Here is a 26068-nt window from a genome sequence, read left to right as displayed (position 1 = left end):
GTAATGGCATCACCCCTGTCCCTGTGCGAGGTACCGCAGCAACGGTCCTCAAGCCCGATTGTATCGTGGACTACAATAGGTTTAAGGGAGAAGTTGACCTCTCTGATCAAGTCCTCAAGCCATATAACGCCATGCGCTAAACCTGGGCATAGTACAAAAAAGTTACGGTCTACTCGGTACAGGTTGCCTTGTACAACTCTTTTGTGCTGCCCCAGAGCGCTGGCAACACAGGGAAATTCCTGCAGTTCTATGAGGCAGTCCTCAAGGCCCTGATCTTTTCTGACCAGGAAAGAGCAGGCCAGAGTACCTCAGGAACTGGAGGCTCCCTGGTCGTCCATGGCCAACACTTTCCAGGTGTGGTCCCCCATACTGGAAAGAAGGGACGGTCCCAAAAAAGAGTGTGTCACAGGAGGGGGATAAGGAAGGACACCACCACTCAGTGTGACATGTGCCCCGGTCATCCGGGCCTCTGCATTGACAGTTGCTTCAGAGAGTACCACACTTCCATGGAGTACTAAATTTATAATCCCCTTCCCCAATTTTAATTCTATTTGGCCACAGACAATCACCCAGAAAAAAAAAAAAAAAATGTCTCTCATGACCTAACCACTCAGATGAACACAGTCAAAAAAATAAAATAAAAAAACGGTGTAAAAAATTGCTTTTTTTTACAGTTTTTTTTTTATGTGTTCATCTGAGGGGTAAGGTCATGTGCTATTTTTATAGAGCAGATTCTTATGGACGCTGCAATACCCAATATGTCTACTTTTTTAAATTTATTTAGGTTTTACACTAAAATATCCTTTATTAAACAAAAAGAAAACATTTTAGTATCTCCATAGTCTGAGTCAGTTTATTTTTTTATTTTTAGCCGATTGTCTTAGGTAGGGGCTCATTTTTTGCGGGATGAGAGGATGTTATTTGGCACTATTTTGGGGTGCATATGACTTTTTGATCGCTTGCTATTACACTTACACACAAAAATCGCTTGTGGTACTCCCTAACCTAACCCCTCAAATGAACACAGTCAAAAAAAAAAAAAAAAACTTTGCCAAAACAGCTATTTTTTGCCACATTTTCCATTTTATCAATTTTTTCAGTTAACAAAGCAAGGGTTAACAAACAAACAAAACTCTATATTTATTGCCCTGATTTTGTAGTTTTCAGAAACACCCCATATGTGGTCGTAGAATGCTGTATGGCCAAATGGCAGGGCGCACAAGGAAAGGAGCACCATATGGTTTTTGGAAGACAGATTTTGCTGGACTGGTTTTTTGACACCATGTCCCATTTTAAGCCCCCCTGATGCACCCCTAGAATAGAAACTCCATAAAAGTGACCCCATCTAAGAAACTACACCCCTCAAGGTATTCAAAACGAATTTTACAAACTTTGTTAAATCTTTAGGTATTCCACAAGAGTTATTGGCAAATGGAGATGAAATTTCAGAATTTTATTGTTTTGTAACCTTGCCTCAAAAATGTAATATAGAGCAACCAAAAATCATATATATCCTAAAAATAGTCCCAACAAAACTGCCACCTTATCCCATAGTTTCCAAAATGGGGTCACTTTTTTGTAGTTTCTACTCTAGGTTTGCATCAGGGGGGCTTCACATGGGACATGGGGTAAATAAACCAGTCCAGCAAAATCTGACTTCCAGACACCATATGGTGTTCCTTTCCTTCTGCGCCCTGCCGTGTGCCCGTACATTAGTTTACGACCACATATGGGGTGTTTCTATAAACTACAGAATCAGGGCAATAAATATAGAGTTTTGTTTGGCTTTTAAACCTTGCTTTGTTACTGGAAAAAATGGATTAAAATGGAAAATTTGCCAAAAAATTTCAATTCAGAAAATTTCATCTCCATTTGCCAATAACTCTTGTGGAACACCTAAAGGGTTAACAAAGATTGTAAAATAAGTTTCGAATACCTTGAGGGGTGTAGTTTTTAAAATTGGGTCATTTTTGGGTGGTTTCTATTATGTAAGCCCCACAATGTGACTTCAGACCTGTACTTGTCCTTAAAAAGTGGGTTTTGGAAAATTTCTGAAAAATTTCAAGATTTGCATCTAAACTTCTAAGCCTTGTAACGTCCCCAAAAAATAAAATGGCATTCCCCAAATGATCCAAACATGAAGTAGACATATGGGGAATGTAAATGAATAACTATTTTTGGAGGTATTACTATGTATTATAGAAGTAGAGAAATTTAAACTTGGAAATTTGCAAATTTTTCCACATTTTTGGTAAATTTTGTATTTTTTTTATAAATAAAAATGAATTCTTTTTACTCCATTTTACCAGTGTCATGAAGTACAATATGAGACGAAAAAACTAATGTTTGGTAAATGACAGAGTAGCTATCAGTGGGGTAATGGAAAACAAAAGACCCATGCCACTTTATCTGCAAATAAGAATGTGGGTGACTGTAGTAGTGCAAGCAGCACAGTATGCACCAGCTATCTGTTCAGTTGTAGTAGCAGGCCACAGTTCTCCCTTGTTTCCGCTAGGCAACAGTATATTATTGTGGACTAAGAGGATGACATTCTGGACTGGATACTAACTCATCTCAATCACAGCAGATTGTTGTTGATGTTACGTACCTCTGAGTCTGACATCATGCATTTGAGCTAGAGGTCAATGCATTTTTCCTGCTGCTCTTCCTTGCAGCCACATAGAAGTCTTTTACTTACATCATCTCTGCCTTCACTGCCCCTTCTTAGTGGTGTGCCTTATTTTTTCCTAAGAAGAGACAACAGCCAGGATCCTATAGAAAATACTCAAAATAGTCTTGCTGTTGATGAGTTGTCTGAGAAAAGTCAGCATTCGGACTGCCATGAGGTGGTTCAGAACAACCTAATGACTGAAATGCTGTGTTGGTGGTGGTAGTATTGAAACTTAAAGCCATTGTAGTGCTGGAAGGGGCACAAGTAACTGTGGTGGCAGTGGCACTAAGGGCAAATACAGAGGAGGGAATTGTGAGTAAGGGTGGCAAGGAGCCCATTACATATCACAGTATGAGTAAAGTGTTTGGGAGGATGATGACTATGATGATAATTGTGTTGGCAGGACCTGAGAACGAGATCAGGGTGATGAGGAGGTGGTGACATGAAAGGAGGAGGTTGGTGGTAGTGGCACTAAAGAGAAAAGAAAATGTACAGCCAAAACATGTAAAAAAAAAACAAAAAAAACATCCAATTTGCCTTCTAATGTGGTCAGTTCGGGAAAGATTATGCCGCTAATGTTGTTCATGCAGGATCAAAATATGTCAGACCTTGGCTCACTATGTTGCGGCCATTGTTGCTGACCTCCTTGTCCAGTTGTAGTTGTTGGAGTGACAGCCAGCAGGATGTTCGCTGCTTGATGTACTTTAGCAACTGCTCACCTGTGTGGCTACTCTCTCCCAGGCTTATCAGCTCCAACACTAGATTCCAACGCTTATATGTCATGTGATTGGAATGAGGGGGAGTGATGCTGTGCCCTGCTGCTGTTAGGGACTGGAGCATGTCCAAGGAGGAGGTGGAGGAAGAAGTTAAGGACCTGCAATCATCAGGGGTCCAAATCATCTAGCTTTGTTGCTGGAGTGCTGCCTTGTCCCAAAAAACATTGACCCAGTGGGCCATGAAAGACATGTACTGCCCCTGCCCGTAACAGCTGCTCCAGGTGTCCAGTTTTCCCATCTCACACCCCCACACCAACACTTGAGAAAATAAATGTATTTCTGTTGAAATGAGGAAAATACAGTGTGGCAGATAGCTGCTTTTAAGGTTCTGCTGCAGCTGTTTTATGTGGCAGTAACTGCAGCTAGAAGGCACTGTCTAGCACACCCACCCTCTACCTAGTCTACACAATTCTTCTTCTTTCAAGCCTTTCTCTTCACTGTACATCACACTAGAATAGAGGCTTCATCTGATTCATTTCTGTCAGACCCATGCACAGCCCAGCACAGAATGGCATTCTGCTTGCTCGGTATAAGAGAAAAAAAATGTAGAGGGTTAATCACAAGACTTATTTGGAACTAAATCCAAGGAGTCTATATAATTAATTGCAGGGCGCCAGAGGAGGTAAGAGTAGGATAAAGTAGGTAAAGGAGTAAAGTCAGGTGATTTGATAGGCAGCCAGATGTGGTCAATGGTGTGAACAAGTTCAACACATGCATGAGGTATAGAGAAAAAAAAGGAAAACCACAATGTTCGGCGCCAGTCAAAGGAGAGAGAGGACAATAACCATATTTATGAGATAAATATACTCAGATACGTGCGGATCAGTGATAAGTGATAGTTAGTAAAAGTCGCACTGTAGGTCTAGAGGTATTAAAATCAGTACTTATGTTTACCAGGTCGTGATAATAGCAGTAAATGGAATAGATGTCGAAATAAAACACTCAGATCCCGAGTGAATATCTTGCACAGAAATCAGAAAGTGCAGGTAAAAACTGGTGCTACCAGATATTGGACCCGTAGGGGCCTGAGCATATAAGTGGATAAAACAATATATAATTGGTAAAATTGAATAAATGATAATATTCTCCACTCACTTCACGGGGAGGAAATTTTGAGGGATAAGCTCAAGACACCCAAAAAAGTTTCCTCCCAATCCTGGATCGCTTCAAAGGTTTTAGGAAGAGGCGGCAGTTCCAGACTTGGTACTTCTTGCAAATTCCTTTTATTTGTAAAACAGCAGGAACAAAGAGCTCTACGCGTTTCGAGGCACAATATGCGTCCCCTTCATCAGGAGCAGAATGTTATCACACAAAACAAACAGACATTTTATACCTATAATATGGGGTCAAAACAATGAGGGATCAAATGGTATGGTGTCCTGAGTGATGTCACTTCCGGGTCGAACCTTACTATGATCATCATTTAACCTTCTTTCCATGGGACAAGTCGTAGTATTAGGAGCCACATCCCGTATATGATTCTATGATACATATAAAGTCGGTATGTTACCTTAAAAGCTTATGGAATGAACGGTCCGGGTGGCGGAGTGTGCCGGGTGTCTACTTCCGGTCCATGGAACGCATGGCTGAAGCGCACGCTGAATAGGTGCGCATGCGCCAGGCCCGGTACCGGAAGTGCCGTGTTCATCTGGTGGCACAAAGGGAGACGTGGAACGCATGATGCGTTCCACTTGCGGCATCGCTATCTTATAGGGAATGGGGACTGGAGTGTCTTAGGATAAAAATATCAAAGAGGAGAAGATAAATAGGATTATAAGGATAAAAATGGGGCCACTATATATACAGAGGGACCATAGTATTAATAAATATAGAGTATATAAAAGGAGTAAAGATATGATATGAACATGTATACAATAAATGGGAAAGTAAATGGGGAAATACATTGAATATCAGATTTAGACTATTGTATACATATACATATATAACTCGAGGCGCCTCGTGAAAAGGTACTGAATTTCCAATATTAAAAAGCTGTATCAGATGACATATACTTGCACATATAAGCAAAATGTAAAAATTTTAATATACATATATATACATATAAATACATAACGAGTATATATAAATAAATATGAATAAAAAGAAAAAATTATATATATATATATATATATATATATATAGTAAAATACACTTCTGTTGTGCACATCTTTCATACCGAATGCAGTGGAATATATAGATAAATAATACAGTGAAATATATAAATACTAAATAATATTCGAGGATGATCATAAATAAATATAAAAAAATTATTAAAACTTATATTCAGGAGTGATGAACCTCAAGGGTGGATTCAATGATCAATAATTGGTGTACTCCAGAGTTTCATTGAGGCCAAAAGGGGACAATGTATTTAGGCGATAAATCCAATACATTTCTTTTCGTGACAAACACTGATATGACTGGGGTATCCATTCAAGGGGAGTAACTTTTAGCAGTGCTGCGTCGCTATTGTGGGACTCCTGAAAGTGTTTGGGGACACTATGTGTGAGGGTCTGTCTTTTTATGTTCGAGCGATGCTCGTTCATACGTTCTCTTAGGGTCTGTGTTGTTCTTCCTACATAGAAAAGCTTGCAGGGGCATTCTAGTAGGTAAATGACAGATCTTGTCCCACAGGTCATGTTGTGTCTCAAGATGTAACTGTCAGGAGTACCTGGGATTGGGATTTCTTTTAACCCATGGGTTATCATCTGGCAACATTTACACCTTTTGGTGCCACATTTGAATACCCCTATCGTGGTGTCCCCATGATTAATTTTTTTATTTTTTGTAAAATTCGAGCAAGACGGGGCCAAAATATTCTTGAGGGTGGGGGCCCTTCTGAACGTGAGGGTTGGAGTGGCAGATAAAATGTCTTTCAAAATGGGGTCTTTTAGGAGAATGTTCCAATGTTTATTTATAATTTTTCTGATTTCTGTATGTTTATTGTTATACTGGGTGATGAGATTGAATTGTGGTGCTTTACTAGGAATTGGCATGGTTTTTTTCGGTAACAGAGCTTCAGTTTGGCTTAGTTTGAGGGTTCTTTTCACAGAATCCTGGATTAGGGATCTGGGATAGCCTTTCTCTTTGAAACGGGTCTGAAGAATAGAGAGTTGTTCATGTAACACTCGATTGTCAGAGCAATTCCTTCTTATCCGTTTCATTTGACTAAGGCCTCCTGCACACAAACGTATTTTTTTGCGGTCCGCAAAAACGGGTCCCGTTTTCCCGTGATCCGTGACCGTTTTTTCGTCCGTGGGTCTTCCTTGATTTTTGGAGGATCCACGGACATGAAAAAAAAGTCGTTTTGGTGTCCGCCTGGACGTGCGGAGCCAAACGGATCCGTCCTGAATTACAATGCAAGTCAATGGGAACGGATCCGTTTGACGTTGACACAATATGGTGCCATTTCAAACGGATCCGTCCCCATTGACTTTCAATGTAAAGTCTGGAGTCCCTTTTATACCATCGGATCGGAGTTTTCTCCAATCCGATGGTATATTTTAACTTGAAGCATCCCCATCACCATGGGAACGCCTCTATGTTAGAATATACTGTTGGATATGAGTTAGATCGTTAAACCTCATTTCCGACAGTATATTCTAACACAGAGGCGTTCCCATGGTGATGGGGACGCTTCTAGTTAGAATATACTACAAACTGTGTACATGACTGCCCCCTGCTGCCTAGCAGCATCCGATCTCTTACAGGGGGCCGTGATCAGCACAATTAACCCCTCAGGTGCCGCACCTGAAGGGGTTAATTGTACTATCATATCCCCCTGTAAGAGATCAGGGCTGCCAGGCAGCAGGGGGCAGACCCCCCCCCTCCCCAGTTTGAATATCATTGGTGGCCAGTGCGGCCCCCCCCTTCCTCCCGCTATTGTAATAATTCGTTGGTGGCACAGTGTGCGCCCCCCGCCCCCCCCCCTCCTCCCTCTATTGTAATAATTCGTTGGTGGCACAGTGTGCCCCCCCCCCGCCCCCCCCCCTTCCTCCCTCTATTGTAATAATTCGTTGGTGGCACAGTGTGTGCCCCCCGCCCCCCCCTCCTCCCTCTATTGTAATAATTCGTTGGTGGCACAGTGTGCCCCCCCGCCCCCCCTTCCTCCCTCTATTGTAATAATTCGTTGGTGGCACAGTGTGCCCCCCCCGCCCCCCCCCTTCCTCCCTCTATTGTAATAATTCGTTGGTGGCACAGTGTGGGCCCCCCCCCCCTTCCTCCCTCTATTGTAATAAATCGTTGGTGGCACAGTGTGCACCCCCCATTGGCCCCCCTCCCTCTATAGCATTAACAACATTGGTGGCCAGTGTGCGGCCTCCCATCTACCCCCCCCCCCATCATTGGTGGCAGCGGGTTACTAGCAATAGTACAATAGTAAAAGATTCATACTTACCTGGGAGCTGCGAAGTTCGTGTCCGGCCGGGAGCTCCTCCTACTGGTAAGTGACGGTTCATTTAGCAATGCGCCGCACAGACCTGTCACTTAACAGTAGGTGGAGCTCCCGGCCGGACACGAACATCGCAGCAGCCGGTAAGTATGAATCTTCTACTAATGTACTATTGCTAAGTAACCATGGCAACCAGGACTGTAGTAGCGTCCTGGTTGCCATGGTTACCGATCGGAGCCCCAGCGATTAAACTGGGACTCCGATCGGAACTCCGCTGCCACCAATGATGGGGGGGGGGGAGATGGGAGGCCGCACACTGGCCACCAATGTTGTTAATGCCATAGAGGGAGGGGGGGCCGATGGGGGGCGCACACTGTGCCACCAACGAATTATTACAATAGAGGGGGAGAGGGGGGGGGCACACACTATGCCACCAACAAATTATTATAATAGAGGGAGGGAGGGAGGGGGGGGCGCACACTGTGCCACCAACAAATTATTACAATAGAGGGAGGGGGGGCCGCACTGGCCACCAACCTATTATTACAATAGAGGGGGGGGGCGCACTGGCCACCAATGATATTCAAACTGGGGAGGGGGGGAGGGTCTGCCCCCTGCTGCCTGGCAGCCCTGATCTCTTACAGGGGGCCGTGATCAGCACAATTAACCCCTTCAGGTGCCGCACCTGAAGGGGTTAATTGTGCTGATCACGACCCCCTGTAAGAGATCGGGTGCTGCCAGGCAGCAGGGGGCAGTCTTGTACACAGTTTGTAGTGTATTCTAACTAGAAGCGTCCCCATCACCATGGGAACGCTTCTGTGTTAGAATATACTGTCGGTTCTGAGTTTTCACGAAGTGAAAACTCAGCTTTGAAAAAGCTTTTATGCAGACGGATCTTCGGATCCGTCTGTCTAAAAACTAACCTACGGCCACGGATCACTGACACGGATGCCAATCTTGTGTGCATCCGTGTTCTTTCACGGACCCATTGACTTGAATGGGTCCGTGAACCGTTGGCCGTGAAGAAAAAAGGGCAGGAAACACGGATCTCGGATGCGGCTGCAAAACGGTACATTTTCCGTTTTTTCCACGGACCCATTGAAAGTCAATGGATCCGTGAAAAGAAACGGAAAACGGCACAACGGCCACGGGTGCACACGGTCGTGTGCAGGAGGCCTAAATGGTATGTTTTTTTTCCATTTAGAGAAATGACAGCTCTTGAATTCGAGGTAGCTATTGGCGTCTACCTTTTTAAAGTACTTCTTTGTCGTGATAGTCTCAGAACCTGATTCCAAATGAATATCCAGAAAAATGGCTTTAGTAGGATGTTGTTCCATGGTGAAGGATAGACCCCAATCATTCATTTTCAAATCTTATAACCATGTTATAAAAATGGCTTTAGTAGGATGTTGTTCCATGGTGAAGGATAGACCCCAATCATTCATTTTCAAATCATATAACCATGTTATATGGGGAAATAATACAATCTACAGAACCTTGAACCCAAACCTGAACTTCAGTGAAGAAGTTTGGGTCTGGGTACCGCATTCAGTTTTTTATCACGCGCGTGCAAAATGCATTGCACCCGCGCGATAAAAACTGAACTACGGAACGCAATCGCAATCAAAACTGACTGCCATTGCGTACCTACTCGCGCGGGTTTGCCGCAATACACCCGGGACGCATCCTGAACAAAGCAGACTCAGTTTTATACTGACTTTAAAACCAGCCTCCAGGACAGATTGACTGGTCAGGTGTGCTTGACTCAAAGGAGATCGCCACGCCTCCAATATATGCTACAAAGAAAAAATGTGGGGGGTTGAGCCCGCACAACCCGCCTGTAGGTGCAGATCACTATGGCGAAATACATATACAAACGGAAAATGCAAATGTGATCGCACACTACATCCAGCACTCTGCCCTCCATGCTGGATGAGACATTGGTGTACATTTTGGCCAAAGCGTAATAAGCCACTCACCGCGTCAAGGTCGTCTCATTTGAGTGGTCCCTAACTCTTGTTCCTACCTGGATGGGGTTAAAAGCAGGCACCGGACGGGGTTAAAAGCAGAGTGTACTTGGCTTGCATGCTGACCTGCATTTCCTGGACTTTGTGTGGCTGTCATGGCCCATAAACAGGTAGGAACAAGAGTTAGGGACCACTCAAATGAGACGACCTTGACGCGGTGAGTGGCTTATTACGCTTTGGCCAAAATGTACACCAATGTCTCATCCAGCATGGAGGGCAGAGTGCTGGATGTAGTGTGCGATCACATTTGCATTTTCCGTTTGTATATGTATTTCGCCATAGTGATCTGCACCTACAGGCGGGTTGTGCGGGCTCAACCCCCCACATAAGATCTGTCATTTACCTACTAGAATGCCCCTGCAAGCTTCTCTATGTAGGAAGAACAACACAGACCCTAAGAGAACGTATGAACGAGCATCGCTCGAACATAAAAAGACAGACCCTCACACATAGTGTCCCCAAACACTTTCAGGAGTCCCACAATAGCGACGCAGCACTGCTAAAAGTTACTCCCCTTGAATGGATACCCCAGTCATATCAGTGTTTGTCACGAAAAGAAATGTATTGGATTTATCGCCTAAATACATTGTCCCCTTTTGGCCTCAATGAAACTCTGGAGTACACCAATTATTGATCATTGAATCCACCCTTGAGGTTCATCACTCCTGAATATAAGTTTTAATAATTTTTTTATATTTATTTATGATCATCCTCGAATATTATTTAGTATTTATATATTTCACTGTATTATTTATCTATATATTCCACTGCATTCGGTATGAAAGATGTGCACAACAGAAGTGTATTTTACTATATATATATATATATATATATATATATATATATAAAAATATATATATATACAGTATATTATTTTTTCTTTTTATCCATATTTATTTATATATATACTCGTTATGTATTTATATGTGTATATATATATGTATATTAAAATTTTTACATTTTGCTTATATGTGCAAGTATATGTCATCTGATACAGCTTTTTAATATTGGAAATTCAGTACCTTTTCACGAGGGGCCTCGAGTTATATATGTATATGTATACAATAGTCTAAATCTGATATTCAATGTATTTCCCTATTTACTTTCCCATTTATTGTATACATGTTCATATCATATCTTTACTCCTTTTATATACTCTATATTTATTAATACTATGGTCCCTCTGTATATATAGTGGCCCTATTTTTATCCTTATAATCCTATTTATCTTCTCCTCTTTGATATTTTTATCCTAAGACACTCCAGTCCCCATTCCCTATAAGATAGCGATGCCGCAAGTGGAACGCATCATGCGTTCCACGTCTCCCTTTGTGCCACCAGATGAACACGGCACTTCCGGTACCGGGCCTGGCGCATGCGCACCTATTCAGCGTGCGCTTCAGCCATGCGTTCCATGGACCGGAAGTAGACCCCCGGCACACTCCGCCACCCGGACCGTTCATTCCATAAGCTTTTAAGGTAACATACCGACTTTATATGTATCATAGAATCATATACGGGATGTGGCTCCTAATACTACGACTTGTCCCATGGAAAGAAGGTTAAATGATGATCATAGTAAGGTTCGACCCGGAAGTGACATCACTCAGGACACCATACCGTTTGATCCCTCATTGTTTTGACCCCATATTATAGGTATAAAATGTCTGTTTGTTTTGTGTGATAACATTCTGCTCCTGATGAAGGGGACGCATATTGTGCCTCGAAACGCGTAGAGCTCTTTGTTCCTGCTGTTTTACAAATAAAAGGAATTTGCAAGAAGTACCAAGTCTGGAACTGCCGCCTCTTCCTAAAACCTTTGAAGCGATCCAGGATTGGGAGGAAACTTTTTTGGGTGTCTTGAGCTTATCCCTAAAAATTTCCTCCCCATGAAGTGAGTGGAGAATATTATCATTTATTCAATTTTACCAATTATATATTGTTTTATCCACTTATATGCTCAGCCCCTTACGGGTCCAATATCTGGTAGCACCAGTTTTTACCTGCACTTTCTGATTTCTGTGCAAGATATTCACTCGGGATCTGAGTGTTTTATTTCGACATCTATTCCATTTACTGCTATTACCACGACCTGGTAAACATAAGTACTGATTTTAATACCTCTAGACCTACAGTGCGACTTTTACTAACTATCACTTATCACTGATCCGCACGTATTCTGCTTGCTCTACAGGGCACCACCCTGACTGCATGCAACACTGATTGGCTTATCCGGGCTGTGTGTCAGCTTGTCAGTTAGTCAGGGCAAGCCCCCCCCCCCCCCCCTTCACTTCCTCGTAGGGTCATGTGAACATCCTACTTCTTCCTCACTGTGCTTTTTCGCATTAACATCTGCAGTAAAAAATTGTGCTGCTCTGCGTTTTACTGGATTTGCCTGAAGCGAACCTGAAAACTTTGGGTTCATCTGGCAGGCACATTTTTGGGGAAGTTCGTAATGAACCCAATTCATTATGAACTCATTCACTAATGTCAGTGTCATCAAAATATTTAATTGTATTACTATGTGTAGGTTCCTGTCAATCGCCTGCTCGTCAGTGGAGGCGAGATCGCTGATGTCATCACTAATAGTTTGCCAGGAGCAGAGCAGTGTTCAGACAGCATGATCTGCTGCTGGCAAACAATGATTTAGGAGCCTCCACAAACAATTCAATTACCCAACAAACAAGTATTTTGCTTGTTCATCTGGTAATCCTCAGAACCTTTACACCCCCATATAATAATAACTAATGAGCGTTCCTATGAACATTTTTTTTACAATTGTCTGGCAGATTTTCTGCCCGTGTAAAGGGCCCTTATATGAGCATTCGGCCAAAAGTTTTCTCTGTTAAGTAGCCAGAATTACTAGCAGCATTATCAGTATTTTTGGGGACCAAATCTCTTGGTGCATTTGCTATTGTGTTTTTTCATCGCTGACAATGTTGTTGAGTTGGATCTCTTTCCGGCAAATATCTTCACCTTTTTTTCCTTTTATAGCAAAACATCATAAATTGGATGGCTCACTTAGGCTGGGTTCACACGGGCGTGACGGATTTGTTCAGGATGCGTCCCGGGTGTATTGCGGCAAACCCGCGCGAGTAGGTACGCAATGGCAGTCAGTTTTGACTGCGATTGCGTTCCGTAGTTCAGTTTTTATATATAGTAAAATACACTTCTGTTGTGCACATCTTTCATACCGAATGCATTGGAATATATAGATAAATAATACAGTGAAATATATAAATACTAAATAATATTCGAGGATGATCATAAATAAATATAAAAAAATTATTAAAACTTATATTCAGGAGTGATGAACCTCAAGGGTGGATTCAATGATCAATAATTGGTGTACTCCAGAGTTTCCTTGAGGCCAAAAGGGGACAATGTATTTAGGCGATAAATCCAATACATTTCTTTTCGTGACAAACACTGATAGTGCTGCGTCGCTATTGTGGGACTCCTGAAAGTGTTTGGGGACACTATGTGTGAGGGTCTGTCTTTTTATGTTCGAGCGATGCTCGTTCATACGTTCTCTTAGGGTCTGTGTTGTTCTTCCTACATAGAGAAGCTTGCAGGGGCATTCTAGTAGGTAAATGACAGATCTTATGTGGGGGGTTGAGCCCGCACAACCCGCCTGTAGGTGCAGATCACTATGGCGAAATACATATACAAACGGAAAATGCAAATGTGATCGCACACTACATCCAGCACTCTGCCCTCCATGCTGGATGAGACATTGGTGTACATTTTGGCCAAAGCGTAATAAGCCACTCACCGCGTCAAGGTCGTCTCATTTGAGTGGTCCCTAACTCTTGTTCCTACCTGTTTATGGGCCATGACAGCCACACAAAGTCCAGGGAATGCAGGTCAGCATGCAAGCCAAGTACACTCTGCTTTTAACCCCGTCCGGTGCCTGCTTTTAACCCCATCCAGGTAGGAACAAGAGTTAGGGACCACTCAAATGAGACGACCTTGACGCGGTGAGTGGCTTATTACGCTTTGGCCAAAATGTACACCAATGTCTCATCCAGCATGGAGGGCAGAGTGCTGGATGTAGTGTGCGATCACATTTGCATTTTCCGTTTGTATATGTATTTCGCCATAGTGATCTGCACCTACAGGCGGGTTGTGCGGGCTCATATATTGGAGGCGTGGCGATCTCCTTTGAGTCAAGCACACCTGAACAGTCAATCTGTCCTGGAGGCTGGTTTTAAAGTCAGTATAAAACTGAGTCTACTTTGTTCAGGATGCGTCCCAGGTGTATTGCGGCAAACCCGCGCGTGTAGGTACGCAATGGCAGTCAGTTTTGATTGCGATTGCGTTCCGTAGTTCACGGAATGTCATCTTAGCAACCATGCGTGAAAATCGCACCACATCCGCACTTGCTTGCGGATGCTTGCGATTTTCACGCAGCCCCATTCACTTCTATGGGGCCTGGGTTGCGTGATAAGCGCACAATATAGAGCATGCTGCGATTTTCACACAACCCACAAGTGATGCGTGAAAATCACTGCTCGTGTGCACAGCCCCATAGAAGTGAATGGGTCCGGATTCAGTGCGGGTGCAATGCGTTCACCTCACGCATTGTACCCGCGCAGAAATCTCGCCCGTGTGAACTCAGCCTTAGTACACAATGTTAACTCCATTGCCCCCAGACCAACTAATAAATATGCAAAAAATAGGGTTCAGGCTATCTAGGCCATTGTATACCATGTATAGTTTAATAATAGTGATGACGGTGGCAATCAAATAACAAAAACATAGACAACAGTCTAAAAAAAAAAAAAGATATATAATCAAATTTTTCACCTTATGCACCTGCCCAAAAGATGCACCTAGGTTTTAGAGAAGAAAAATAAGAAAATTTTTTTTTCCAATCAGATACCCTATGTTAATCAGACCTAACCTCAGAGCCAAAATCAGACCCCCAATGTTAATCAGACCTCAGCTCAGACACCCAATGTTAATAGGACCCCTATATCAGACCTCAGATCACAGCCCCAATGTGAATAAGACTCCCCCATTCAGACCCCCAATGTGAATGACCCCCAAGCAGTCCTCAGATCAGACCCCCAATGCGAATATGACCTTCAAGCAGACCTCAGATTAGAGCCCCAATTTGAATGCCCCCCCAAGCAGACTTCATATCAGAGCCCCAGTGTGAATAACCCCCCCTCCCAAGCAGACCTCAGATCAGAGCCCTAATGTAAATGACCCCCAAGCAGACATCGGATCAGAGCCTAATGTGAATGATCCCCCAAGCAGACCTCAAATCAGAGCCTGATGTGAATGACCCCAAAGCAGACCTCAGATCAGACTCCCATACCCCAACTTACTTCTCCAGCTCTGGACACCACTTCCGCTCCTGACATCCACGCTCTTCTCGTTCTTCAAGCCATGCGCTGTGCTGTAACCGGACGCACACAGCGGGAGGTCACAGAGCGACAAAATCTTCACGCTGTGTGCAGTCACAGCACAGAGAGCAGACGAGGAAGACCAGGAAGAGGTGAGTACAGAGCCAGGGGGTGCTGCATTCACCACTTCCCAGTCCTCCTGTACTAATAAGCGCTTCCATAATGGCAGCGATCATTAGTATTCACCCCATAAGATGCACTGAAATTTCCCCCCACTTTAGGGGGAAAAAAGTGCATATATATAATGTAGGATATACTGTAGAATAGAGTATCTATTGCTCACAGTCAAGTGGCAAAGTGTTCATGCACGGGTGTTCTTGGCTTTGCGAGTTTATGCTAGCAGAGTAGCCGAACCCGCAGTATCGCTCATCCTCATACTTTTTTTTTAACCCTCTTAACCCCTTAAGGACCCATGACGGACGTACATGTACGTCATATCTGGACGGGACTTAAAGACCCATGACGTACATGTACTTCATGAGGTCTGTGGGGCTCTGGGGAAAGATCGGGGTGGAATCGCGGCACCATGGCTGCTCTTACCGGCAGGCAGCCATGTCAAGTAATGTCAGCATGGTCAGCACCGGTCACATCCGAGGTGAGGCAGGGGACACCAGTGTTTTGGGTCCCCTGCCAGCGCTGCGATTGGCTAGAAAAACGCTCCAGCCAATGGCAGCGCTATGGCTGCACAGGAAGAGGCTGAACTTTCCTGCATGCAGCCATTCTAGCTCGTGACTGCATGCAGAGAGGTTCTGTGCCTTTCTGTGCTGCTGTGGCTTGCTGGGAGTTGTGGTGTACCACCACTGCAAATTTAACCCTTTTGCTGCTGAAAATAAGAAAGAAGAAGAACATCTGGAATAGCTGTACAGATTTTTTTTTTATTTGCAGCTGTTCCAGATCCCTCAATCCCTGTCCCTGTCAGTTTAGATCTTTGCACGAATGCACCATCAGCGTACGTGCATTTTGCAACCACTGAGCACCGATCAGTAGTGTTCATTACGGATCGTGTCTGCTCAATTTGCGCTGCAAGTTTTTTTTTTTTGTGCAGAAAGGACTTTTTTTTCTGTGCAGAAGACTTTTTTTTGCAGAAAACTTTTTTTATGACAACTTTTAATTTTACATTTTCTACAAGCCCCTTCACGTGTGAAAACACTACATACACATCCCACACTAAATAAAGGTTTACACGTTTCACACATCACACCCCAATAAAATAAAAATGGCCCATTCATCCCAACGTGTATACTGTATGCTGAAGAGGCATATGCCATGCTTGCCTCCGATACTGAGTCTGCCAGTGAGGGAGAAGAGGATGCCACTTTCCTCTACTCCTCTACCCCCTCATCATCTTCATCCGCTGATTAGGGACCCTCTAGAAGGCGCCCCAGGGTAGCAGAGGAGGCAGCCCCCCAGATTAAGCCCACATGGACCCCAACCCCTGACGATTATCAGCCCACAATTCCTGAGTTTGTGGGCAACTCAGGAATTCTGATAGATTGTGTGGGCTTCACTGAGCTATATTTTTTTTCAATCTTCTCTGAAGATTTTGTAAATTTAATGGTGGCCCAAACCAATTTGTACGCCCAACAATTCATTGATCAGAACCCTAATTCGCCATACTCTAGACCCCTAGGTTGGACCCCAGCAGATGCAACAAGTTTGCTGAGGTGTACAAGCCAGAGAAAAATGTCAGTGTAGATGATTCCCTATTATTGCTCAAAGGCAGGATTAGATTCCGCCAATATGTCACGCCTCGCCCTGTGAATGTGCGGAGGTCGGTCAGACTTGCTGCACATGTCTGACTTCTCTGTTTGTTTTGGTTTGGGTTTGAGCTGGATCCACCTTCCCTCAGGTGTACTGGGTTTGATTGTTAGTGAGGCTATTTATCCCTCCTTCCCCCTAGTGGCATGTGCGGGTTATAGTTCTTTCCTGTTAGCTCTGGATGTGTGGTGGATCGTCTGCTCCAGCTCTTCTCAAGATAAGTCCTCTCCGTTATTTCCCATTGTGTCTTTATCTAGGCCACTAGGGATACGCTTGCTTCCTCCGGGTTTGAAGAAGCAGGTTGCCTCTTCCCTTTTCCCTACAGCTTAGGGTTTGCCCAGGGTGTATAGCTTTAGGCACGAGGGCATGTGCATATCCACCATCAGGGTATGCACATGGGCACAACAGTTTAGGGAAAACTTTTAGGGATCGCTAGGCGGTGACCCATTTCTCCCTAGATTTTGGGCCTAGTCATTTGTTCTGCTTGTTTTCCTGTGTTTGGTTTCCTCGCTTACCTACCTACCGTGACACAATACCTGCCTAGAAAACTGGCAAGGGATGGCATAAAAATATACAAACTCTGTGAGAGTAGCTCCGGGTACACCCACAAGTTCCGCATTTATGAAGGCAAAGATTCCAGAATAGAACCTCCAGAATGCCCCCCCCGGTCCTAGTAGTTAGTGGGAAGATTGTGTGGGAATTATTGCACCCACTGCTGGATAAGGGTTACCACCCCTATGTGGATAACTATTATACCAGCATACCCCTATTCAGGTCCCTAACTGCCAGGGGTACTGTGGTTTGAGGCACAGTACACAAAAATTAGAGAGGCCTCCCTAGATCCCTGGTATTGCAACCACTGAGAATGGGCGAAAGTAGGGCTCTCCACAATGAGAATATGCTGGTGGTTAAGTACAAGGACAAGAGGGATGTCCTTATGTCCTTGTACTGACCATCATTCATACTAGCGCCAGCTCCCCTGCCGCTGTACGAGGTACCACTACCACTGTCAACAAGCCAGACTGCATCCTTGATTACAACAGGCACATGGGAGGGATGGATCTTGCAGATCAACTTATGAATCCCTACAGTGCCACATGAAAAACAAAAGTGTGGTCAAAAAAAAGCTGGCCATACACATTGTACAGATGGCAATGTGCAATGCGTACATCCTATTTCAATCTTCAGGCTACAGAGGAACTTTCCTTCAGTTCCAAGAGGTGGTTATCAAGGCCCTAATTTATTAAACCCAGGCCGAGGAGGGTCCCAGTACTTTTGGAAGTCATGGTGCCCGTGTCGTACCAGGGCAACATTTTCCAGGTCAAGTCCCCAGACAGCAAGGAAGTGAAGGACCCAAAAAAGATGCATGGTTTGTCACAAACGAGGGATAAGGAAAGACACCATTTACCAATGCAAAACCTGCCCTGAATAACTTGGCCTCTGCATGCAGGACTGCTTCAGAATCTACAATTCTAGCATGGAATATTACTTTAATTTCATCCTTTATGCTCCCTGTAATATTTCCACTTTATATCTGATTTAGTCCACCTTGCTTGCATATCCACTTTCCAACAACCACTACATATTATTTTCTGTGAGACACCTGTTTCCTAAAAAAGTACCCTTTCTACCACTTAAAATGTTTGGACGGGGGTGTTCTTTCCGACATGGGGTCACTTCTTGGAGTTTTTCATTTCTGGGACCTCAGGAAATTTTTTAAATGCGACATGGCAACTAAAATCCATGTCTGCCAATTCAGGCCTGCAAAAAACATATTTTGCACTTTGCCTCTAGAGGCCTGCTGTGCGCCAATACAGCAGTCTACGAGCACATATTATGATGATGATTATTATTATTATTTATTATTAAAGCGCCATTCATTCCATAGCGGTGTACAGTACAGACCAAAAGTTTGGACACACCTTCTCATTCAAAGAGTTTTCTTTATTTTCATGACTATGAAGGCATCAAAACTATGAATTAACACATGTGGAATTATATACATAACAAACAAGTGTGAAACAACTGAAAATTTGTCATATTCTAGGTTCTTCAAAGTAGCCTCCTTTTGCTTTGATTACTGCTTTGCACACTCTTGGCATTCTCTTGATGAGCTTCAAGAGGTAGTCCCCTGAAATGGTCTTCCAACAGTCTTGAAGGAGTTCCCAGAGATGCTTAGCACTTGTTGGCCCTTTTGCCTTCACTCTGCGGTCCAGCTCACCCCAAACCATCTCGATTGGGTTCAGGTCCGGTGACTGTGGAGGCCAGGTCATCTGGCGCAGCACCCCATCACTCTCCTTCATGGTCAAATAGCCCTTACTTTCAAAGTTTTCCCAATTTTTCGGCTGACTGACTGACCTTCATTTCTTAAAGTAATGATGGCCACTCGTTTTTCTTTACTTAGCTGTTTTTTTCTTGCCATAATACAAATTCTAACAGTCTATTCAGTAGGACTATCAGCTGTATATCCACCTGACTTCTCCTCAATGCAACTGATGGTCCCAACCCCATTTATAAGGCAATAAATCCCACTTATTAAACCTGACAGGGCACACCTGTGAAGTGAAAACCATTTCAGGGGACTACCTCTTGAAGCTCATCAAGAGAATGCCAAGAGTGTGCAAAGCAGTAATTAAAGCAAAAGGTGGCTACTTTGAACCTAGAATATGACATATTTTCAGTTGTTTCACACTTGTTTGTTATGTATATAATTCCACATGTGTTAATTCATAGTTTTGATGACTTCAGTGTGAATCTACAATTTTCATAGTCATGAAAATAAAGAAAACTCTTTGAATGAGAAGGTGTGTCCAAACTTTTGGTCTGTACTGTACATGAAAAGGGGTATACATACATAATACAGACAATTGCACTAAGCATAAACAAGACTAGTTACAAACTGGTACAGAAGGAGAGAGGGGGTGCTCTTTCTGAAATGGAGTCACTTCTTGGTGTTTTTCATTTCTGGGGACCTCAGGAATTTATTTAATGCAACATGGCACCTAAAATCCATGTATGCCAATTCAGGTCAGCAAAATCCATATTTAGCTGTTTGACTCTAGAGCCCTGCCATGCACCCATACATCATTTTTTGAGCACGTATGGGGTGTTGGGGGGAAATAGGGAACAACATGTGGGGTGAATTTTGTCCTGTTACCCCTTATGAAAGTGATTTTTTTTTTATTTTCACACCCAAGCGTTTACTAATTCTGTGAACCGCTTGATGGGTCAAAGTGCTCACTACAGACCTTGAAATATTCCTTGAGGGGTGTAGTTTCCGGAATGGGGTCACTTTTTGGGGGTTTCCACTCTAGGGCCACCTCAGGGTGTTTTCATATGCGACATAGCTCCCAATTACCATTCCAGCTAAATCCTCTCTCCTAACTGCCATATGGTGCTCCTTCCACTCTGAAGCTTGCTTTGCGGCCATACATCATTTTCTGAGCACATATGGGGTGTTGGCGTATTCGGGGTGAAATGAGAAACAAAATGTTTGGTGAATTTTGTCCTGTTTTCCATTGTGAAAGTGTAAAATGTTGGTGTAAAGCAACTTTTTCTGGAAAAAAAAATCTTTTTTCATTTTCACAACCAAGCGTTTCCAAATTCTGTGAAACGCCTGATGGGTCAAAGTGCTCACTACACATCTTGAAATTTTCCTTGAGGGGTGTAGCTTCCGGAATGGGGTGATTTTTTGGGGGTTTCTACTTTAGGGCCACCTCTGGGTGTCTTCATATGCGACATAGCTCCTAATTACCATTCCAGCAAAATCTGCTCTCCAAAAGCCATATGGTGCTCCTTTCACTCTGAAGCCTGCTTTGCGGCCATATATCAGTTTTTGAGCACACTTGGGGTATTTCTGTAAACTCCAGATTCAGGGTAATAGATTTTGTTTTGTTTGGCTGTTAACCCTTGATGTGTTGCAGAAATAGATTAAAATGTAAAATCTGCAAAAAAAAAGTGAAATTTTGAAATTTCATTCTAATTTTCATTTAATTCTCGTGGGGCAACTAAAGGGTTAACAACGTTTGTGAAATCAGTTTTGAATAACTTGAGGGGTGTAGTTTCTAAAATGGGGTGATTTATGGGTGGTTTCTAATATGTAAGCCCAAGAAAGTGACTTCATAACTGAACTGGTCATGAAAAAATTGGGGTTTGGAAATGTTCTTAAAAATTTTAAGATGTGCTTCTAAACTTCCAAGCCTTCTAATGTCCTCAAAAAATTTAATATATTTTTCAAAATGATCCAATCATGAAGAAAACATGTGGAATGTAAAGTAATAACTATTTTTGGAGGTATTACTATCTATTATAAAAGTAGAGAAATTGAAATTTGCTAATTTTTCCATTATTTTATAAATAAAATTTTTATTTTTTTGACTCCATTTAACCACTGTCTTGAAGTACAATATGTGACGAGAAAACAATCTTAGAATGGCCTGGATAAGTGAAAGCGTTTGAAAGTTATTACCACATAAAGTGACATATGTCAGATTTGCTAAAAATGGCCTGGTCCTTAAGGTGAAAAATGACAGGGTCCTTAAAGGGACACTGACAGGGCCAATAAGCATATTTAGGTATATATATGGCAGTACAGGTCTTATAATGGGTATTACAATCATCTAAGTATCCCCCCTGTCCACATTATACATACAGTAAACTTAAGTTTTATAACCTGCTCCAACGGTCTTCAATCTGCCCAAGGGGCGGCGTTTCACCTCTCTTGCGCCCAGCCAGCCTCCCCCAACTGCCGCTTTGAAGCGCCGCCCAGCTCATGAATATTCAGTTTGCTGGGCGGCTTCTGCGGTCCCCGCTCTGAAGCGCTGCGCTTAACAGTGCCCGGCGCATGCGCCGGATCTTGTGAAGTCCGGTACTGTAAGCGCCGCCCAGCGAAGTGAATATTGATGAGCAGATTGAAGACCGTTGGAGCAGGTTATAAAACTTAAGTTTACTGTATGTATAAGGTGGACAGGGGGGATACTTAGATGATTGTAATACCCATTATAAGACCTGTACTGCCATATATATACCTCAATATGCTTATTGGCCCTGTCAGTGTCCCTTTAAGGGGTTAAAGGCAGTCTGGCTCTCTGTTGTTTCCATAGCAGTGAATGGGAGCTAAGTAAAAAAGGTAGTACAGTCACTTCAGTTGTTTCTGGAACTGCGTCTCCCCTGGCTGGCGCTTACTGGGGTTCTTCCTATCCTAACTACAGTATTTCACACTTGTGACAGATAAGTAGGTAGACGTTCCTTAATACTAATAAATTCACAGCCTGATGAACGTTTAAAAATAAAAAACAAAACCTTTATTTAAAGTCCGTTTAAAAGGGGGCAAAAAGCCTATATGTCACAGTCTGTGACCATCAGGCAACCAGTCTCAAAAATGCACAGAGAAGGGTAATAAATAAATCCTCTGTGCAGTTGAGGGACTGGGCTAGAAGTCTGGCTTGCTAGCTGGTTGTTGCTGGTAATATGCAAGTCAGAAATTAGAGCACGGTAGTCAGTGTTAAATGGACGCTAGTGTGTTTTTAGCAAGTGACCCTATTAATTGTATATGCAGGTGTAGTTGTACCACCTGGTTCATAGGTCGTGTGATGCTAGGTACAGTTGGTCGCACTGTCTCTACAAGTGAAGTCTCTGTGGACATATATATACTTGAATGTAGTGCAGTGTTCAGACCAGCCTAATTATATAGCCTGCGGCTAGTATATGAGTCACAGCCATACAACTGTAGCCAGTGTATTTTGGCTATACACAGTCACTCTAGCCAGTATATTTTGGCTCAATCCACACAGCTGTAGCCAATATATTTTGGCTCCATCCATTCATCACATACACACTCCAAGGCTTCAGGGTAAAGTATCGCATCAAGTGCAACACTGCCTAAAGAGCCGTGCTCTAGTAAGTAACAGCAGCTCTACGCGTTTCCACGTGACATGTAGTTATCACGTATCTTCAGGAGCTTATATGCCTATTTCAGGACAAAGTGCCGCACTGTAGCGTGCTATGGCTCCGGCGCTGTAATGGCCGCGCGCGGCCAGAAGAACGCCGACATCATATGGCCGAAGCCCCGCCTATCGGGAGGGGTGTGCCGGTTCCACAACCAATCAGAACTAGGGGCGGACTGAATAGTTCCGTCCTCTGACCGGAGGATACCGTAATGATTCTTACCCCTCTCGGCAAGTATAGCGCTTAGCGCGATTAATGGGGGAATATCAGTCGCTGCCCATATTTTATCAGTTGATACAGAACATGTCCGCTGATCGAGACCCACAAAAAATGGTGATAGACCTAAAAAGCAAGTACCGATCCCCGTCTGAGTTGTATACCACCAGCGGGGAGCGGCAACGCCACACAATACAGGCTATTACCTTGCTACTGTAGCCCGCAGCTAAGCATATCCATTATATAGCCAGTGTACATTAATGTCTGTAAGCATGTACACAGATAAATAGGCGGAAAAATGGAAAAGATAAATTATTTACAGAGACTTCACTTGTAGAGACAGTGCGACCAACTGTACCTAGCATCACATGACCTATGAACCAGGTGGTACAACTACACCTGCATATACAATTAATAGGGTCACTTGCTAAAAACACACTAGCGTCCATCTACCCTAATTACCGTGCTCTCATTTCTGACTTGCAAATTATTAGCAACTACCAGCTAGCAAGCCAGACTTCTAGCCCAGGCTCTCAACTGCACAGAGGATTTATTTATTACCCTTCTCTGTGCATTTTTGAGACTGGTTGCCTGATGGTCACAGACTGTGACATATAGGCTTTTTGCCCCCTTTTAAACGGACTTTAAATAAAGGTTTTGTTTTTTATTTTTAAACGTTCATCAGGCTGTGAATTTATTTCTTCCTATCCTAACCATAAAAGACCGAGATGGGACAACCCTTTTAAGCAACTTCAAAAGACCAAACATCTGAAAAGACGATTCTTTTATCGAGACCCGATGCTCTATGACATATTTTCAGTTATCTTATATCTTATGTTTATTGTTCTTTTCTGTGGGTGTCTGTCTCAAAGAATTCCTACTGTTTGTGCATCCATGGGACAGAATTTACAGTGATAGATTCTCTTAACATACAGAGCTCTCAAAGACCAAAGCTCCACTCTATACATTATACTTTATGTACTGAACACTGCCCTTTTTGCCAATGCACTTTTTCTATACTTAATGTCAATTAATATAAAAAAAAAAAATTGTAATTTATGTGTGTTTTTTCCATCAGCTATTACTTGTCAATATAATCGCCAATCATTTAACGATGGGGATATTATTAAATATAGATGTCCCTCTGGGCAAAAGCCAAGAAGTGACATTGGCCAGTGTTATTATTATGGCTGGGGTCCACCGCTGGAATGTCAAGGTAAGTCTATAGTGAAAATGCAAGTATTATTAAATAATTTGACATACATCATGACCTGCTGTCTACTTTTTACATTTCTTGCTGCTTGACTGCTCTTTAACTCTGCACTCTTATGGTACTGTCACATGTGGTGGGTCCACACGCCATCGTTTTCTTGGCTAGCTAAAAAAATACCATGAGAATCATGCGCTACTGTAACTCCAATAAAAGTGAACAGGAGTTATGGGAACATCGTAGCACAGTGATCCATGCTGTTTCTGTACCTCATAAGCTACAGAGAAAGTATAGCTTGCTATGCTGCACTGCTTCTATAACCCCCATTCACTTCTACAGGAGTTACTGTAACAGCATAGGACAATACACTTGGTTGTTTTTGTACCTTGCTTTCTTGCAGCTTGGATGAGATGACCAATGGGATGGGGTTGAAGAGGTACAAGGTCAGAGGATCACCATTCTAGAGACAAGTGTGCAATGTCCGACATGGAGAATATCCCCTTAAGGACCAACACAAAATGTTATTTTTGCTTCCTTGCTTTCCATTAGCTATGATAATTTTTGAAGGCCACATAGTTATTTGTAACATGCACTTTTATCTCGGCTATGTAACATTTGATTGGTTTGCTCTTTGAAAGTAAAGTCAAATGCACAACCCCTATATTTTTTAGACCTTATTTGTAAGTAGAAATTAGAGAATTGATTTGAAACAAGCTAGATTCATTATGAATATCACAAACATTATATTTCCACACTAATCCAAAGTTCTGGCTATTCAATTAGGAAAAACAGCCTTGCCATTTTACACTTCAAATTCAGTACACTGGGGAGGGAAACAGGGCAGGGAGATGCAGATGTCTCTGGCTGGCAGAATTGCTCACAATGTCGTGTGATCAGCCTGACAGCCAATCAGATCAGAGGATATTAGCTGGTCCATCGGACACTATGTTAGCAGAAATGTTATTCTGAACTCAGCCAACAATATACACCAATAGACAGTTATTTTAAATGAAATTCCCTAAAATACCTCCAATGATTAAAAAGCCATCTCAGATTAATGCGCTAGGGCTTAAACGTATACAGCGAAAGTTGCCGTAGGGGAGACATTGACTACAGCTATTTTTCTAAGCTCTGTACATACCGTATGACCTTCAGGCACACATTAACAGGAGTGTATAGTTTATCACATTGCTGACGGCTGTTGGTATTGTGGCGATGTGAACTGTAAGATGCATGGGAAAGTCCCGGAAGGGGGGTATATCTCTCCTAGGTTCCTCAACTGGCTGAGGTGGGTGAAATTCAGAATGACGCTGGCTTCAGTAAATATAGTTGCTGGAGCTATTTTCTTTATTTATTCCGGGCTGGATTTTACTTGGATTGGGATGGTAGGTTTTGGCAGTGGGACCTCCCAACCCCCACCCCCCCCAGTCCGGGGCAGGTTCTTCCCTAGCAGGAAGGTGGTCGCAGGTGAAGCCTACCCTAATCAGGCTAGCATAAATCCACCCTCAGTGTGTCAGTCTGGGGGGAGTGTCTGTGAACCTGGAGCAGAGGCTCTGTATGTGGTCTCAGTCAGGAGGGCTGAGGGGCCACAAGGCTATGTGAAGCCTGATCTCTCCCCTGTGTGGACTGACGCTTGATGAGCGGTACTTAGAGGTGAGTC

General features: G+C 43.2%; 1 protein-coding gene across 13 annotated transcripts in view; it reads left to right on the top strand.

The window, feature by feature from the left end:
- Positions 1–26068, top strand: part of CFH (complement factor H) — a 1589177-nt gene that overhangs the window by 183543 nt on the left and 1379566 nt on the right. For all 13 annotated transcript variants that reach the window (XM_040407275.1, XM_040407278.1, XM_040407279.1 and 10 more), the window contains exon 11: positions 24277–24414. In XM_040407275.1, coding sequence (XP_040263209.1) covers positions 24277–24414 — 138 coding nt within the window. The remainder of the gene's footprint in view (positions 1–24276; positions 24415–26068) is intronic.

This window comes from Bufo bufo, chromosome 9 (genome assembly GCF_905171765.1).
Source record: "Bufo bufo chromosome 9, aBufBuf1.1, whole genome shotgun sequence".
NCBI classification, from domain to species: domain Eukaryota; kingdom Metazoa; phylum Chordata; class Amphibia; order Anura; family Bufonidae; genus Bufo; species Bufo bufo.
This window is presented reverse-complemented; position numbering and strand designations above follow the sequence as displayed.